The 18281-nt window shown below is 41.9% G+C and overlaps 1 protein-coding gene across 2 annotated transcripts in view; it reads right to left on the bottom strand.

Annotated features, from left to right (window-relative positions):
• Positions 1 to 18281, bottom strand: part of LOC107675280 (carnitine O-palmitoyltransferase 1, liver isoform-like) — a 41906-nt gene that overhangs the window by 18976 nt on the left and 4649 nt on the right. The window contains exons 2-9 of one of the 2 annotated variants that reach the window (XM_016469574.1): positions 12300 to 12458; positions 11937 to 12079; positions 10830 to 11001; positions 10347 to 10448; positions 10061 to 10198; positions 3898 to 3975; positions 1081 to 1188; positions 31 to 118 (exon numbers count right to left, since the gene is read on the bottom strand). In XM_016469574.1, the coding sequence (XP_016325060.1) occupies positions 31 to 118; positions 1081 to 1188; positions 3898 to 3975; positions 10061 to 10198; positions 10347 to 10448; positions 10830 to 11001; positions 11937 to 12079; positions 12300 to 12440 (970 nt within the window). In that variant the 5' untranslated portion in view covers positions 12441 to 12458. The remainder of the gene's footprint in view (positions 1 to 30; positions 119 to 1080; positions 1189 to 3897; positions 3976 to 10060; positions 10199 to 10346; positions 10449 to 10829; positions 11002 to 11936; positions 12080 to 12299; positions 12459 to 18281) is intronic. The other variant, XM_016469575.1, reaches the window with a different exon arrangement.

The following is an 18281-nucleotide window of genomic DNA, read 5'->3' as shown; positions in this document are numbered from 1 at the left end:
GGGTTGGGACTGACGAGCCCCTCCTCTTACCTGTCTCCAGCCCGGGAATACGGGACGTGTTAAACATCCGCTCCCACTGCGCCGAGCACAGCGGCACTCGCTTCTCCAGCAAGTATAACTGTGCGTGTGGTGTGTGAGCGCACATAGCAAACACAGAAACGTCCGGGAGCGAGGAACAAAACACAAGATTGTTTATGAGGGGTACGCTTTCACAGTCATGCACACAGAGTTTGGGGGGTTAGAGAGAGAGACAGGCATGGTATGACATGACAAACAGCCTTTTCAACATATGTCTACTCATTTAATCATTAGTGTGTACATATATATACACACACACACACACACACACACACATATACATAGTCATATAATATATAATAAACATCTTGTGATAGTTAAAGCTCAGTTTTCAGAAGTAGTTAATGTTTCATCTAATTTTCTGAGTAGTGCTTACCGCCACTGACCCATACATTACCTAGACCTATGAAACATTAATAATTACACTTAAGGGAATAATTCACCCAAAAGTGCATTTCATTACCTTTTACTTACCTTTGTGTCATTTCAAACCTCTATGACATTATCTTGTGTAACACAGAAGAAGATATTTTGCATGATGCTGCTTATATAGAAATAAGGTTATTTAATGTAATTTGAAAGCATTTTTGGCCTGTTCCTCACAAAAAGCTACCGTATTATTTCAGAAGACTTTGTATACATACAAGTCATGAGTTATACTGGCTACTATTATGTTATTTGTTGTGGTTGTTTTAGAACCTTGACAATTTGTTGTATGGAAAAGAGCTGCTTGACATCCTGCAAAATATCTTCCATGAAAAAGAGCAAAACATGCAGATGACATCATAACAAAACATTTTACGTTTAGGGCAACTTATTCCTTTGAGTCTAACATATATTATGTAGGCTTAATTTCAAGATGACACTTTAAAGTGTTTGATTTCCTTCATCAGTGGTAAAACGAATACATTATCCTTGCATAGAACGAAGGTATAAAAATCATGAATTGCATTTAATTAAGGAAATATTGATGAATATGTTTGTTGTGGAATCTACACTCACTGGTTTGATCTGCGCTCTGTCCAGTTTTCTTCTGTACATCATGATGGCGTGGATGGAATTACCAGCACGGGCAGCTTGACGTGTAGTGGGGATCACATAGAGGAAGTCCTGATAAAGACAGAGAAAGTGATTGTCACTCTTCTGAGATACTGCCATTGAACAGTGCTATGAACTTATTATACAAACAAGCTCCTTCGAGCAACCTGGAGTTAAATGAGTTAAAACAACTTTCCAAAAATTGGTGCCGTGACCCGGATGGCAGATTTATAAAAAAAAAATAGTTTGTGCTACAAGCAAAACTTATTGTAAATTCGTTCATTTCTATGCCACACAAATTGGTGCTGGATGGCAAATTTATAAAATTGTTCGCTCTACAAGCAAAACTTCATGTAAATTGGTTGACTTCTACACCACACAAATTGGTGTTGTGACCCAGATGGTAAATTTATAAAAATTGTTTGTGCTACAAACAAAATATAATGTAAATTTGTTTATTTCTACCCCACAAAAACTGGTGCCATGACCTGGATGGTAGATTTAGCTATAAACATAGTTTGTGCTACAAGCAAAATGTAATGTAAATTTGTTAATTTCTACACCACAAAAATAGTTTGTGCTACAAGCAAAACTTAATGTGAATTGCTTCATTTCTACACTACAGAATTTAGTGTCGTGACCCAGGTGGTAAATTTATAACAGTCTGCTACAAGCAAAACTTAATGCAAATTTGTTCATTTCTACCTCCAAAAAATTGGTGCCATGACCCAGATGGCAGATTTATGAAAATAGTTTTTGATACAAGCAAAATCTAATGTAAATTAGTTCATTTCTACACCACAAAATTGGTACTGTGAACCAGGTAGAAGATTTATAAAAAATTGTTTGCTCTACAAGCAAAACATCATGTAAACTTATTAATTTCTATGCCACACAAACTGGTGCAGTGACTCGGAAAAATGTTTGTGCTACAAGCAAAACTTAATATAAATTTGTTAATTTCCACACCACACAAATTGGTGTCATGACCCAGATGGTAAATTTACAACAATAGTTTGTGCTACAAGCAAAACCTAATGTAAATTTGTTCATTTCTACACCACAAAAACTGGTGTCGTGACCCGGATGGCAGATTTATAAAAGTAGTTTGCACTACAAGTAAGAATTCATGTAAATTTGTTCATTTCTACACCACAAAAATTGGTGCCATGACCTGGATGGTAGATTTACATAAACAATTGTTTGTGCTACAAGCAAAAAATGTAATGTTGTTAATTTCTACATGACAAAAATTGGTGCCGAGACCCGGATGGTAGATTAAAAAAAATAGTTTGTGCTACAAGCAAAACTTGTAGGGGTGGTTGATTGTGATTTCACTTTTTTAACTTTAGTTAGTGTATAATGTTGCTGTTTGAGCATAAACAATATCTGCAAAGTTACAACGCTGAAAGTTCAATTGCAAACGGAGATATTGTCTTTTAAAATTATGGCAGTTTAATGCCTACAGTTACGGATCGTAGGGTCTACAACAAGCTACTTCCCTGTTGGTGACATCACAAACCCTGAAATTTACATAAACCCCACCCCCGGGAACATGCAACAAAGGGGGCGAGGCCATGTTGCGCTGCTTTAGAGAAGAGGAAGAGTTGTTGCCATGCCGTCAAAACTAGGGGTGCTCGAAAAAATCTATTCATATATGAATCGTGATTCTGTCTTCTAACGATTCTAATGGATTCAAAAGTTTCAAAATCAATGTTCTAAAGCAGCATTTTTTTATCATTTTCCTTGCGTTCCCCTGCTCTGCACACGCTCTGCTCTGCATCTCTCTCTCTCTTTCTCTCTCTCATTCAGATCATCAGCTCGTCACAGCTCTATCAATGAACTGAGTTCCAGTTATACACTTTATGTCTATAGACAGACAGATATTTTTCACATGGCAATGAGAAGCATTAAACACGGATGTGCACACGATTGCCATGGTAGTGAGCAATACTTGCTGGCAAACACTTCTTACTGTTACAAAAATGCTACAACGCAATCATGTATTCTGCTGTATTACAGCTTTAATCAGGATAAAACCATATATTAAAAGCTATCATAAGCAGTAGCATTTACAAATAACAGCGCATCTAAAAGTATGAGACAACAACAAACAAAAAAACATACCATTCTGAAACGTCCTGTAAGAGCCGTGCTTGCACAGGTTCTGCACGATCCTCTTCACTAATATTCTCTGGGTCTCAATCGGGCTCAAACTGATAAGCAATATTGACGACGCCATTGTTTACAATACAACCGGAGCACATGCCACTGAGGTTAGAGGTGTGACGTTTCTGGACTGCACTAGGCGGTTTAGCGAATCATGACACACTAGGCCAGCTAACCAATCTGAGCCCACTCCATATTTCTGAGGGAGGGGCTTCATAAAACCAGGAAATCATCAGAACGTTCATAGGAGAAGGGACAGAGCAGTGCAGAATAAAGGTAAATTATGTGAAAAATAATGTTTTTTTTTAAATGAAGCATTAACACATGTTAGACTGCACCCCATAAACACAATCAAGCCTAGAAAAAAGCAGTCAACCACCCCTTTAATGTAAATTTGTTCAATTCTACATCGCAAAATTGGTGCCATGACACATGTGAAAGATTTATTAAAAAATTGTTTTCGGAAAACGTAATGTAAATTTGTTAATTTCATATTTTGATGAAATACTTTCATCAATTTCATAATACATTTCACCGTCTTGATTTTTTTTTTTTGACAATTTGACTTTCTTTTTAACAAAATCCAGATTAGCCATTGCATATCAGTCTTGCCATTGCATAGTAGTTGCTGTTGACCATGATTGGTCCTCGACCTCTGAGGTAAATATACTCCTCCCACCAGTCGCTGACCTGAGAGAATTACAGTAGAACAAAGTCAAATATTCATAATACAAGGTATGTGTAACAATCGGTCCACTGAAGGCAAGTTGTAAGAACCCATGTGCAGCTTTTATTTAACAAAGTGATATCCAAAATCCAAACAAAGAAAGACTTGACTTGAAACAAACTCGACTCAGCATGAACAGACTTAACTTGAACAGACTTGACCTGAACAGACTTGACTTGGCATGAACAGAAACACAAACTCACCAACAGCAGGTTACACGGATCATACTCGACCAGAGACAATGGCAACATGAGGGCTATAACTACCAAACAATAAGGGTCACAAGACACAAACCAACCAATGGGAAACAAGGCACATGACTAAAGCAACCAATCACAACATGACACACAGACAAGAGTAGCACATGACATAATCACATGTGGGGCAAGGAACATAAAACAAGGCAAAATATCAAAATAAAAGACCAGAAAACCTAAACTAGAAACAAAACCCAAACCCCACATTACGTAACCCCCCCCGCCCCCCCTCTAAGGGCAGCTCCAGATGCCCTAACGTAACACCCAACCCGAACAAAACCCAAAAAGTCCAGGAGGGTGGTGGAGCGGAGGTGGAACTGGGGTAAGGATGGAGGGCCAGGCCCATGCAGGGGAACAGGACTTGGATCATGGCATTGCAGAGGACCAGGACTGTGGAGCAATGGTGGACCTGGACCATGGAGCAATGGCAAACCTGGGCAGTGGACCCATGGTGAACCTGGGCCATGAAGCAGAGGCAGGTCTAGACTGTGGAGCAGTGGTGGGCCTGGACCGTGGAGCAATGGCGGGTCTAGGCCGTGAAGCAGTGGCAGACTGTGGAACAATGGAGGACAAGGGCCGTGGAGTAGTGGCAGACTGTGGAACAGTGGAGAACCTGGGCCGTGGAGTAGTGGCAGACTGTGGAACAGTGGAGGACCTGGGCCATGGAACAGTGGCAGACTGTGGAACAGTGGAGGGCCAGGGCCATGGAGCAGTGACAGACCGTGAAAGAGTGGAGGGCCAGGGCCATGGAGCAGTGGCAGACCGTAGAGCAGTACACCAGGAGACCACCAGGTCTGATCCAGAGGAGCATGGAGCCATGGCGGAGCAGGCAGAGCAGGCAGCCTTGGCAGAGCAGAGACATGGACAGACCACTTGACCGTGATAGAACAGGCAGAGAGTTTGTGAGCAGCCTCCATAGCCACAACATGAAAGGCAGAATATCCTTGAATGGCCTCAATGGTCATAACAGGACAAGCAGAGAGTTCATGGATAGCCCCCTTGGCAGTGACAGGACAGGCAAAGATTTCATGGACAGCCTTCTTGGACGTGACAGGGCAGTCTGTGAGTTCATGAACGGCCTTGAATGGCCGTGACAGGATAGGCAGAGAGTTCAGAAATGGACGTCGCCGCCTCGGGAGGTTCTGCAGCGGAAGCCGCCACCTCTGGAGGTTCTGCAGAGGACCCCACCACCTCTGAGGCAGACTCATGGATAAGAGAGGCCTCTGGGGCAGACTCGTGGACAAGAGAGGCCTCAGAAGTGCAGTGTGCAGCCCAAACTCTCAGGATGGCTACCGCCATCATGGGCAGCGCAGTAGACAGTGGCATGCTCGCCGGCCTTGAGGCTGTGAGGCTTGAAAGTGTAAAGACCACTGGGATGCCAGCCGCTCAAACTGACATCAGAGGTAGATCCATCACACTGGCAATCAGTCTCATCAATCCTGGCCCAAGCTCCGCATCCGCAGGAGGTTCTGACATGACGGCCGTGGTGTGGTGAGGCTCAGGCGGCCATATTGGCCGGGGGCTCAGGTGTGGCGGCCATCTTGCAAAGAGACTCTTGAGTGGCGGCCATCTTGCAAAGACATGACGTGAACAGGCCCTGGCTTGGCAGGCGTGATGTGAGAAGACCTTGGTGTAACAAACGTGACGTGAGCAGGCCCTGGAGCAGCAGACATGACTTTAGCAGGCCCAGGAGTAGCTGGCTTTGGCTTGGCAGGCATGACCTGAGCTGGCCCTGGAGTAGCAGGCATGATGTTAGCAGGCCCTGGCTTGGCAGACATGTCGTTAGCAGGCCCTGGAATAGCAGACTTGACGTTAGCAGGCCCTGGATTAGCAGACATGATGTTAGCAGGCCCTGGAGTAGCAGACAGGACGTTAGCAGGCTTTGGCTTGGCAGACATGACGTGGACAGGCTCTGTAGACCCTGATGTAACATGAGCGGGCTCTGTAGACTCTGACGTGACATGAATAATTCCAGACATTACATGCAAATACTCTGGTGTGGCAGATACTGGGGAATAGCAAGGTTCCTCATCCGCAATCCCCACAGTAAACGAGGAACCACTTAAACAGGGTCCAAAGTAGGGGTGGGCGCTATACCGGTATGAACGTGACTGGGGTATTATGTTGTTCTATGATATGGATTTTGCTATACCGTGGATACCGTTATATATTCATGAATTCAAATTTTGCATTTATATAGTTTTGTTCAATTTGGTACGCTTTGCAAATTTTAAAACATATGACGATAAAGAGTTGAGGCTGAAAGTTTTTGTCCTCTGTGTGGAACGCCGTACTACACAGGCATTAGTAATCAAACACACAGAGCATCGTAACAGACCAAATTAATAGAGCACAAATCGCCTACTCCAGTGGTTCCCAAACTGGGGGGCGCGGCAAGGCTGAGGGATAGTGTACAGTCAGCAGATTATGTTGCAAAAGAAACCTCTGCAGGGTGATAAAGACTACACTGCATAATTTTCCCGCTTATCATGTGGCCACTTGTCTGATAAGTAAATAATTGTATGCAAAGTATTAATTTGACATTTTAATTACCTCAACATGACTCGCAGTACCCACTTGAGCGCTCCGTTATCAGTTGTAGCAGTTGTGGTTGTATCAATAACAGGCCACTAGATGGCGAGATTGAAGAATCAGAGTTGTATTGCAGGGAGCTATGTAGAAATATAAATGAACGATGCATGGTTCTGCTCTAAGCATGAAAGTTACAAGTTTGTGACAGGACTTCCAGTGCCAGGTAAACGTAAAGCAGATTATGAATATACTTAAGATTCACAAATACCAAAACAACGTGTCTACACCAGACGTGAGCGGCGCGATTTGACAAATGCAAATAGAACCCAGTGATGTTCTCTGCTGTGGATGTGGCGCGACACAACAAATCCATGACAGTAAACTGATGCACCGTTCTATTTCTGACGAACTCCAGCACTCTGACACGAAGAACAATTTCAAATATTCATAAGGGAATCATGAAACAATAATTTCCTCAAAAATATTAAGCAGCACAAATTAATGATGCTGAAAATTCAGCTTTGATCACAGGAATACAGTAGCCTAATAGTAGCCTTAAAACATTCAAATAGATCATTTAAATTGACAATATTTCGCAATATTACATTGTTTACTGTATTTTTAATAAATAAATCTAGCCTTGGTGAGCATAAGAGACTTTCCAAAAAAAAAAAAAGAGGGGGGGGGGGAAATATTTTTCTCTACAAAAGGGGGGCCCGGCAGAAAAAGTTTGGGAACCACTGGCCTACTCAAACACCCAATATTTAAGTTAATTTAATTCATAAAGGCCTACCTCATGTTGCCTGCTTGCACTTTTTGAGAAAAACAATGGCACAATAAAAAAATACTTTTCAGGTCTATGTCCAATCCCTCACTTTTTCTTGTTATATAAGGTTAAAATATTTTGCCTGTAAAAATTTTTTTCTCATATCACAATATAATATCAATATCGCATGGACAGTGTAAAATATCGTGATATGAATTTTAGCTCGCATCGCCCACCCCTAGTCCAAAGTCAATATATTTAGCCAGTCCAGTGAGGAGTGTGACGTGGCATTAACTGAGATATATTATGAGGCCAAAAGGGAAAATGTCTTTAAGTGCCACATCATTAAAGTCTACTAAATGGCACAGTCCACAAAAGTCCTCCACATAATCTTCAATTGCCCGATGGCCTTGACGTAACTGCAGAAGTGCAACTGCTGGGTTAATTTTTTCGGTCTAGCTTTCTGTAACAATCAGTACACTGAAGGCAAGTTGTAAGAACCCATGTGCAGCTTTTATTTAACAAAGTGATATCCAAAATCCAAACAAAGAAAGACTTGACTTGACACAAACTCGACTCGGCATGAACAGACTTAACTTAAACAGACTTGACTTGAACAGACTTGACTTGACTTGGCATGAACAGACTTGACTTGAACAGACTTGACTTGGCATGAACAGAAACACAAACTCACCAACAGCAGGTTACACGAATCATACTCGACCAGAGACAATAGGTGCGTTCGACTTAACGCAGCGCTGCACAGATCGATCAAATTCTAACTTGAAGCAGTGCATGCCGGTTAGAAATTTTGTCCGACTTGAGACGGCGCCGACGCCACATGACTGTCATGTGTGGCATCAAAGTGCCGTGATAGCGATTCGAGAGCAGCCGGCTGACTCAGCCGCTGCAGTTTCTTCAGAGCGACTGCAGGAGCTCTGACGACGACCCCGCTGTTTCACAATTGGCCAGATTCACCGCATGACAACAATCACGTGTGTTTCGGGTTTAATTATAACCTTTTCAATTCCAATAATGGCCACAAATCTGTGTTTTTAGAACAGTAAAAGCTTTTTTACTGTTGTCGCACTGTTATATTGAGTTAAGTTTATCATAAAACACTGATAAAAGCATATATACCCCCACTTTATTAGTATTTAAATAGTATATGATTATGTTGAACTTTATTCTTGAACAGATGGCGCTGTATTAAGCAGTATATAAAAAGTGTTTATGTTGCTCATGAAAACATTTCAGAAATGTCTGTGTATTTGACAAATATTGCATTTAATTCACTTCATCTGTGACAGAGTATGCAAACATCGCGCTAGAGTCACTACCGCAAGCAGAAAGTGTCTGACTTGACAGCTCCGTTTTCAACTCCACCCTCGACTGCAAGCGGCTACTCTCGTTGCACCGCATGACAACAATCACGTGTGTTTCGGGTTTAATTATAACCTTTTCAATTCCAATAATGGCCACAAATCTGTGTTTTTAGAACAGTAAAAGGTTTTTTAATGTAGTCGCAATGTTATATTGAGTCACGTTTATCATAAAACACTGATAAAAACATATTTACCCCCACTTTATTAGTATTTAAATAGTATATGATTATGTTGAACTTTATTCTTGAACAGATGGCGCTGTATTAAGCAGTATATAAAAAGTGTTTATGTTGCTCATGAAAACATTTCAGAAATGTCTGTGTATTTGACAAATATTGCATTTAATTCACTTCACTAACGGGAGCAGAAAGTGTCCGGCTTGACGGCTCCGTTTTCAACTCCACCCTCGACTGCAAGCGGCTACTCTCGTTGACTGCCGTCTGTAGACGTGGTTCAAGTCGAACACACCTAATGGCAACATGAGGGTTATAAATACCAAACAATAAGAGTCACAAGACACAAACCAACCAATGGGAAACAAGGCACATGACTAAAGCAATCAATCACAACATGACACACAGACAAGAGTAGCACATGACATGATCACATGAGGGGCAAGGAACACACGACAGGAACATAAAACAAGGCAAAATATCAAAATAAAAGACCAGAAAACCTGAACAATAAACAAAACCCAAATCCCACGTTACAGCATGACACAAACCTCAAATAAATTTCACCGTGGACGAAGCGGAGTCCAGCCCGGGGTCGTCACATGTGGTTGCCGCAAGCCCGCCGGACTCTCCGTTCTCAAGCCCGCCCGCCTCCGCTCACTCTAGCCCTTTTACTTTAAACCGCATAAACACATTTCATTACACCAAATACACAAAATAATGTTCTTTTTAGCAACATCATATGACCCCTTTAAGGTTCATTATTTAGGAAGCTTCATGCTATTTTGAAAGAAAGGCAAACTTGAAAAAGGTTGAGGCATTTTTATAATGAGATATAACAAGACTGCACTTTAGAAAAAAAAAAAAAGTTCCCAAAATCCCTCAAGAAAATCTGTTGAGACTGATTCTGAAAAGTAGAAAAAGAGCAAACTTACATAATTGGAGGCCCACCAGGATTTGAGCTTCAAGTACCATTGCAGTCTGGGGCCCAAGTTCTTCTCAAAGTCCTTTGCCAACCCCTCCATACGTTTGTACTGTTCATCATCCATCAGAGGACGAGCTGACTCAAGATACTGAAAAAAACAAAACCAAAAAAAAAAACAAACAATAAAGATGTGAAGAAGTGAGGGCACTTAAAAAGAAGTGCACTACAAAAAAATCAGTCATTGACCTATTAATAAATTAGATCTTTTTAAAATGCAATAAAAATGCTTTGCTTACTCTTCTAACTGTGTCTTTTACAGGAGGCACTGGTAACCGTGGTAGTGAACTCTGGAAGCTGTACAGCATTGGCTTTGGCCCCGAAAATAACTTCACTAACACCTGTGTGAATAGCGTTAATACTGGGTCAAGAGTCAAACATGAGACAAGCATGATTCTTCCAATAATAAAACTAGACAAGTTCTAGTGAACAGCTATATATCAAAAGCTGACACGACGCAGAGAAAACTTCAAAGGAAATATGCAATTATCAGAACAGTGCTGAAATTATGTTATGAAACAACTTATTAGACTTTGGACTCTCTCTGAATATACTCTAGGGAAATATTTACAAAGCTGGGTGTGTTAAAGGTATAGTTCACCTAAAAACCAAAACTCTGGGTCATGTGGACTACAAAAATGGCCAATATTTGCATAATATAGCATATTATTTGGGTGAATTATTCTTTTAAGTGATCGATTCTCCATCAAGGCCACACTCACCAACCAAATTTTTGTTTTTAAGTTCAAAGATCCATGGCGATTGAACATCCAGCCGTGCCAGGACAGCAAGTACTTGAGGACATTTCTCATTACGAAAGTCACAGCAATCCACAATCCGGTCCCAATCAGCACACCACCAACAACACGCTGCCCTTCTTCTGTTACGTACTTACTGAAGGGAAATACAGCTGTTAAGTTAGAAATTAACTGCAGTGCCCTTTCCGAAACACTGTAATAATTAGTTATTATTGGTTTACTAATCATTTTTTTAATTATTAAAATGATAAAATATTTAATCAGCATAGATCACTACTTCAACACTAGTTAAGGAATGCTAAGTAATGATTTGTTATTATCAGCACTGTAGCTACACTGTAAGTAATGAGTACATGGATGAAAGGTATAATAAGATTTTCAGAGACATGGAATTTTTTGTTATGACTACTCATAAAATAAGCTGGTGAACTGCGTGATATACAGTAGTAATAAAACACATTTCTTGTATAACATTGTAATCTGTTTTGAAGATATTAGATTGAAAGAACTACACAGAGAAACATCTGATGCTTGAGCTTTTCATTAGCAACGGATTTCAAAAGTTCTATAAAGTCTCCTGCTACAGCTACAAAATAAAGTTATGAAAACAACACAACAAACACAAAACAAACAAATGCAAAACAAAACAATAAAAGTACTAGTTAAACTACAAAGCAAAGAATCAGACCTTTGTGTTTGTATATGTCTTTGGACAGCTATACTTTTTTAACAAAAAACAAAACAAAACAAAAAACAAAACAAAACAAAAACTACAAAGCAAGAATCAGACCTTTGTGTTTGCATATGTTTTTGGACTTTTAACAGCTATACTTTTTTTAACAAAACAAAACAAAAAGCAAAACAAAACTAGATAAAACTAAAACAAAGCAAAGAATCAGACCTTCATGTTTGCATATGACTTTGAATTTCTGACAGCTATACTTTTTTCCTATTAACAACTTCTGGCAAGATTGTCATGTTATTGACTTATTTACAGGGTATCTTCCAAATGTATCATAATAAATTGCTAATAACTAATGACAAAAAGGTGACTGTTGTTTAGTGGTTTACCTGATTGGTAGGTGTTTTGACAGTTTAGTGAACATCCCAAGAGATGGGTCTATTTTGGCATATTTGGTGGTGGACATGTAACCCACCAAAACAACCAGGAGCCCCGAGGGACTTCCTGGATAGACTCCAGTCATGACACCATTCTACGGAAACACAAAATAATCTAATATTAAACAAATATTAATATAATAAAACATAGTTCTATTCAAATGGGCTTTGCAATCATTTTCAAAGCACAAACTATCCTGAAAAAATCAATTAAACATTGATATTTCAAAGTGACACTCAGAGCTGATTAGATAGTGTTACTCGTGTACAGTAACTCTTTAATCAGTTGGATAAGGAGGTCAGTTGTGAGGTCACCTTGAACCTGATGAACCTCTTCTTCCAGGAGTGGATGCCAGACAGGTAGATCTGGCGCAGGGCCTCGTGACACAGGTGCAGGTCGATGCCATCAGGAGTGACGGTGAACTGGAAGGCCACAGCCTGATGCGCTTCTGCCATGCTGACTGTACACTCACACTGTGACAGAGAAGAGTAAGACAGCAGTTAGACAAGAGTCATAATCAACATAGGTAATATACATGACTCAAAGTTCAGAGGACTGTGCTGGAACTTTCTAAATGGTTACTATGATAATGTGATAAAAAGTAAAATAAAAATAAAACAACAACTACTGCGCCATGATACAGTGATGGTATCATGTAGTAATATTCGAGGCCACTAGTAAAAATGCTATTTAATACAACATTTTCATTAAAAATTGTATCAGCATATAAGTTTTTCACAATTTGAATGGAAAAAAAAAAAGAAATAAAGGAATAAGTCACCAACAAATTCGCAGAAAATCTACTCACCCTCAGGCCATCCAAGTTGTAGATGAGTTTGTTTCTTCATCAGAACAGATTTGGAGAAATGTATCATTACATCACTTGCTCACTAATGTGTCCTCTGCAGTGAATGGGTGCCGTCAGGTTGAGAGTCCAAACAGCTGATAAAAACATCACAATAATCCACAAGTAATCCACACCACTCCAGTCCATCAATTAACGCCTTGTGATGTGAAAAGCTGCTTACTTGTAAGAAACAATTCCATCTTTAGGGTGTTTTAACTTTAAAATGTCACTTCTGTCCAAATTCAATAACCCATAATAACGCCTTCACAAAGCAGCCATTTTAGCCCTTCTGTTGCGGTTTTTCTGGCCCGATATTCAGACTGTTTTTCGTTGAGCTTTCTTCATTTGCACTTCGGCGACTGCCATAGTGGAACACTGTTCTCCCTGCGAAGTAGGGGTGGGAATCTTTAGGCACTTCACAATCCGATCCGATTCAGATTCTGGGAGTCACGATCCGATTCCAAAACGATTCTTGATCTACATTTTTTCGTAATTATTTATTCTGCTTTGCAAATACATCTTTACAACTTTACATTTTAACCAAAATTGCAGTCTCTATGCTTTTTGTTTATAGTTGGAATCTCTGTAAGTCAGTACTGCCATCTTATAAATAGGGGTGTGAATCTTCACTGGTTTCATAATTCAATTCAAGTCAACAATTCGATTCAACTCAATATCACGATGCGTCACATTCTATGCTTTTTGTTTATAGTTGGAATCTCTGTAAGTCAGTACTGCCATCTTATAAATAGGGGTGTGAATCTTCACTGGTTTCATAATTCAATTCAAGTCAACAATTCGATTCAACTCAATATCACGATGTGTCACGTTCTCAATTTTCAATATTACTGCACATGGCTACATTTTCATATAAATTTTATATAAAATTTATTTTGTGCAAATTTTACTTAATTTTTTTTAATTAAATTATATAAGCAGGCTACTTTTAAAATAATTACTTATTTTAAAAATAAGTGTTCTTTAAGTAGGCTATCCGAAAGTTTACAGACAATCATAATTATGTTTTTTTTTCTTTTTTCCTCAGCATTTTTGCTGTTTGATTATTACTGATGAGATCACAGACAGTGGAAACTTTAACAGGCTGCATTCACACCGATTCACACTAATGCACATTTCTATTTCGATATATCAAATGTTTTGTCCTGTTCTGAAAACATAACTGACTGTGTTTACAACAGTTTCATATAAAAGTATTCGGAGATGCAAGTGCATTTAACCGCAGCCGCGATCAAGCTTCAGGACATCAAACACAAAGCACACGTCTGTCAGTACGTGAGTTTCATGCATCTTATACATACTGCATTCCAAACGGCATAAATGAAAGCATATCTAAAGTAAAATAAAATACTGACACTGTCAAGCAATGCGCACGTGTCTCACAGCGCATATTCTGTGCAATGAAGCCCGCCGCGATTGTCTCTAGCGCACACACGGGCCATATGCGGGGGGAAACCATGCTCAGAATCAATTCTGAAATGTTCAGAATCGATTCAGAATCGTTGAAGAGAGAATCGCGATGCATCGGAGAATACATTTTTTCTCCCACCCCTACGATGAAGTGCATGGAATTGTGTCACTGCCAGCCGCACTGTTCTCGCTTCATTGCGAGCGACAACACACACAGTAAGTGCGCATGCGCGCGAGGTGGTTTACGGCGCTTCTAAGTGTAAATTCTGTGAAAATCTCCGTTCAAACCGTTCATACATTTCTGCCCACTTCTAACACGCTCTCCACATTTGGTTCTGTCACATCCGCCATGCCTCCCTAATCAGCGCGTTTCGGTGTGCAGTAATTGTTCAGTCTCACTCTTTTTTGACGTGGGGGATGGGAGACGCACCAGGCTTTCTTCCCTTACCACCTATTTCTTTGTCACCTGCTGCTCACGTGATAGGAGACACGTGCAGTTCTCTCCCAGAGCCAGCAGACCTGTACCAGTCACAGACCAGGCCCTCACATCGGCTCCTGTGGGCTTCCTCATCCCGCATCATGACGCCAGAGGCTCTCATTCGTGGTGGATGATGTTATCCCCTCCAGACCATCTCGGCACCCCAACACAGGTATGTCCTCTAGACTGCAACACTGCTTCCTCTATCGCAATTCTTTCACGAATGGAAGCATCTGCCAGGGGTATCGCCTTGGGTTCGCCACACATTTCAGTTCGGTTAAACACTTCAGTTCTGTCGCAACTCCACCCCCAACCACCTCCCCCCCCCTCGCTTCAACGGGGTTCACCTGACTAATGAGCAGCGCCTCAGAGGCTTCTGTGCTACAGCAGGAGCTATCTTCCCTCCTCCCCAAGGGGGTGATAGAGGAGTTTCCTCCAGCCGAAGTAGAACGCGGCTTTCTGAGTCGCTGTTTTCTCGTTCCTAAGAAAGATGGCGACCTACGCCAGATCCTAGACCTTCGCATGGCCGAACTTCTCCCTTTATAAAAGGAAGTTCAAGATGTTGAGCGCGGAAGGTTATTATGTCACAGATTTTGTGCAGGAGACTGGTTTGTCACTGTTGACCTGAAGGATGCCTATTTTCATATTCAGGTCACTCGGCGGCACAGGAAGTTCCTCAGGTTCGCCTTTGTGGCAAAGGCTTACCAGTACAAGGTTCTTCTCTTTGGCCTGGCCTTGACATCAAAGACATTCAAAAAGTGCATGGATGCTGCTCTGGCCCCATTGAGGCTCCAGTGCATCCGTGTACTCAATTACCTGGACGATTGGCTCATTTTAGCCCACTCCATGGAATTAGTGAGTTACCACAGGGATGTTCTCATTTGCCACATTCTGTTTCTTGGCCTAAAAAAATAATGCCAAAAAAAAGAATGTTCTGACCCCCTGACTGTTTTCTTGGGGGTTCACTTGGATTCCGTTCAGATGCAGGTCCGTCTGGCTCCTGCCTGGATTTCCCGCCTCAACACATGCTTGGCCCGCTTCAAGCTAGGCCATCATGTTTCTGTGAGCACTTGTCACAGGCTCTTGGGCCTCATGGCAGCAGCCTCCCCGGTGCTGCCCTTGGGGCTGCTTCATATGAGGCCATTCCTTTGGTGGATGAAACATTTAAGGATCCGCTCGAAGGGACCAGCCTTTCGCTTATTAAAGGTGTCACGCAGTTGCTTCTGCGCCCTTTCAATATGGCGGGACCCCCTCTTTCTTCTGAGAGGGGTCAGTATGAGCGCTGTTACTATCGCCAAATGGTTACGACGGATGCCTCTCTGATGGGCTGGGGCACGGTCTACGAGGACACACCAGCGTGCAGAGTTTGGACGGGAGAGTTCCTCTCTTGGCACATAAACAGCCTGGAGCTGAGAGCCGTCTCTCTGGCACAGATACATTTTCTCCCCTCACTACAGGGGGTGTCATGTGATTGTCAGGATGGACAACATGGCTGTGGTATCTTACATAAACCGCCAAGGAAGGTTCACGGTCACGCACCCTAGACAGGCATGCGTGCCATCTTCTCCTTTGGGCTCAAGGCAGACTCCTTTCCCTGAGAGCGGTTCACGTCCTGGGGGCCTTGAACCTCGCAGCGGAATTTCTGTTGAACCGCCAAACAGTAGCTCAGATTTGGGACTTGCTAGGCACGGCGGAAATTGACCTCTTTGCATCACAGGAGATGTCTCAATGCCCACTTTGGTTCTCCCTGAGTTCCCTAGCATCTCTGGGCAAAGATGTGTTTGCTCACCCGTGGCCGGACCTGAAACTGTAAGCATTTCCGCCTGTCAAGTTGAATTCTGGCAGTGTTGTGCAGCGTGCTGGCCATCTCAGACGTGGTTCTCGGAGCTGTATTTTCTTCTAGATCGCCCTCCATGGGAGGTTCCGATCAGAAAATTTCTGCTATCTCAGCTTCAACGCAAGATCTGACACCCTCAACCCGAGATCTGGAAGCTGTGGGTATGGCCCATAAAAGGCCACCAGCTTTTACTTATAGTCTTCCTGCTGATGTTCAGGAGCCTGTCGCTAGTGCCAGAGCCCTTTCCACGAGAAGGCTGCATATCTCCAAGTGGAAGGTCTTTGAGTCATGGTGCTTAGCCCAAGCGGTTGCTACTACCCTGAGAGTTTATGTCGTGGCATCGCCTCTCGGAGAGAGTTGGATGAAGTTCATCTGGGGAGACATCGGTTTGTCTCCATTAGTGGTCGACCGATATATCGACCGATATTTGGCATTTTTTTAAATTCGTTCGAGGCGTGACTTTTATTTCGACGGCGCGATGGACTTTTATTTTGACGGCGCTGAGAACGGCAGCGCCTGGGCACACAGTGCTCACATTCTCCCTCTCGTTCGCTGTTGTCCTTAACAGTTCTGTCTAAATACGGATACAAGTCTGTCTAATAATCAGATAGAACGGGTAAACAAAGGAATTAAAATGTATACAAAAAGTCTTATAAGGACTGCTTTTATATTATTAGTAATAGAAAGGCGAACATTATAATACTATCTTGTTTGCCGTCAGCATTCAGCAAATACGCATTTATATCATTTAAACAAATCTTTGAATGTCTAATTAAGATCTAATGGTGCTTTTCCACTGCATGGTACTGCAGGGTACGGTTCACTTTTGGGGGGTTTTCCACTGGGTACAGTACCTGGTACCTGGTACTTTTTTTAGTACCACCTCGGTTGGGGTTTCAAGTAAATCGTACCGTTACCAAAATGTGACGTGTAAACTCTGCTGATCACGGATTGGCCGGAGAGAATCGTCACTACCTGCGTCACTGAACTTGCTACACAAACACAACAGAACCGCTAGATTTAAATCAGCACAGCCAGCGAAGGATCGAACGCAACAGTTTTGAACGAGCGCAACTTTTTTAACAACCAAAAAGTGGCTGTATCGTTGTCTGTTGAGTAAGTATATACGTTCCTCTCGTTGATAGCTGAGGAGCGGATCCAGTGAGAGCTTGATGGGGCGACGCGGAATGAAAAAGTTTTTCAGGAGTCGCAGCAGTAGAGGTGGTGCAAATATAACGACATGTGAATAATCCCGTCCACTCTAAAGCGATACTAAACTGCAGTGGAAACGCAAACCGAGCTGAGCCGAGCCGTGCCGTATTGAGCCGTGCCGAGCCAAGTCGTACCACGCCATAATTTCAAAAACCTTGCAAACTTAGTCGGATCCAGTTGTGAGATCTTGTGAAGTGTGCATGTGTTTCCTGCATGATCGCATGTATTCTGCGTGACGGTCGATCCGTGCGAATTGAATGCTGACAGGAGGAGAGTTCAGCTTCACTGGAGACGCGCGATCGACAAACTTTAAACTCGTGACTGATTTCAAATTATGCTGCGCTTTATGCATTTGCCCACCGTCATAATCATGTCATTTTCACTGTGTGCTTTATGTAAAATGAGTGTTACCTTGGCTTTATTTGAAAAAATATGATTCCCAATGCACACAAACTTCCCAGAATACTGAGTGCCCTGTTGGTTACAGTGTTTAC

This window comes from Sinocyclocheilus anshuiensis, unplaced genomic scaffold (assembly GCF_001515605.1).
Source record: "Sinocyclocheilus anshuiensis isolate Anshui unplaced genomic scaffold, SAMN03320099.WGS_v1.1 scaffold532, whole genome shotgun sequence".
In the NCBI taxonomy this organism is placed as follows: domain Eukaryota; kingdom Metazoa; phylum Chordata; class Actinopteri; order Cypriniformes; family Cyprinidae; genus Sinocyclocheilus; species Sinocyclocheilus anshuiensis.
The sequence above is the reverse complement of the archived record's forward strand: the minus strand, read 5'-3'. Positions and strand labels throughout refer to the sequence as shown.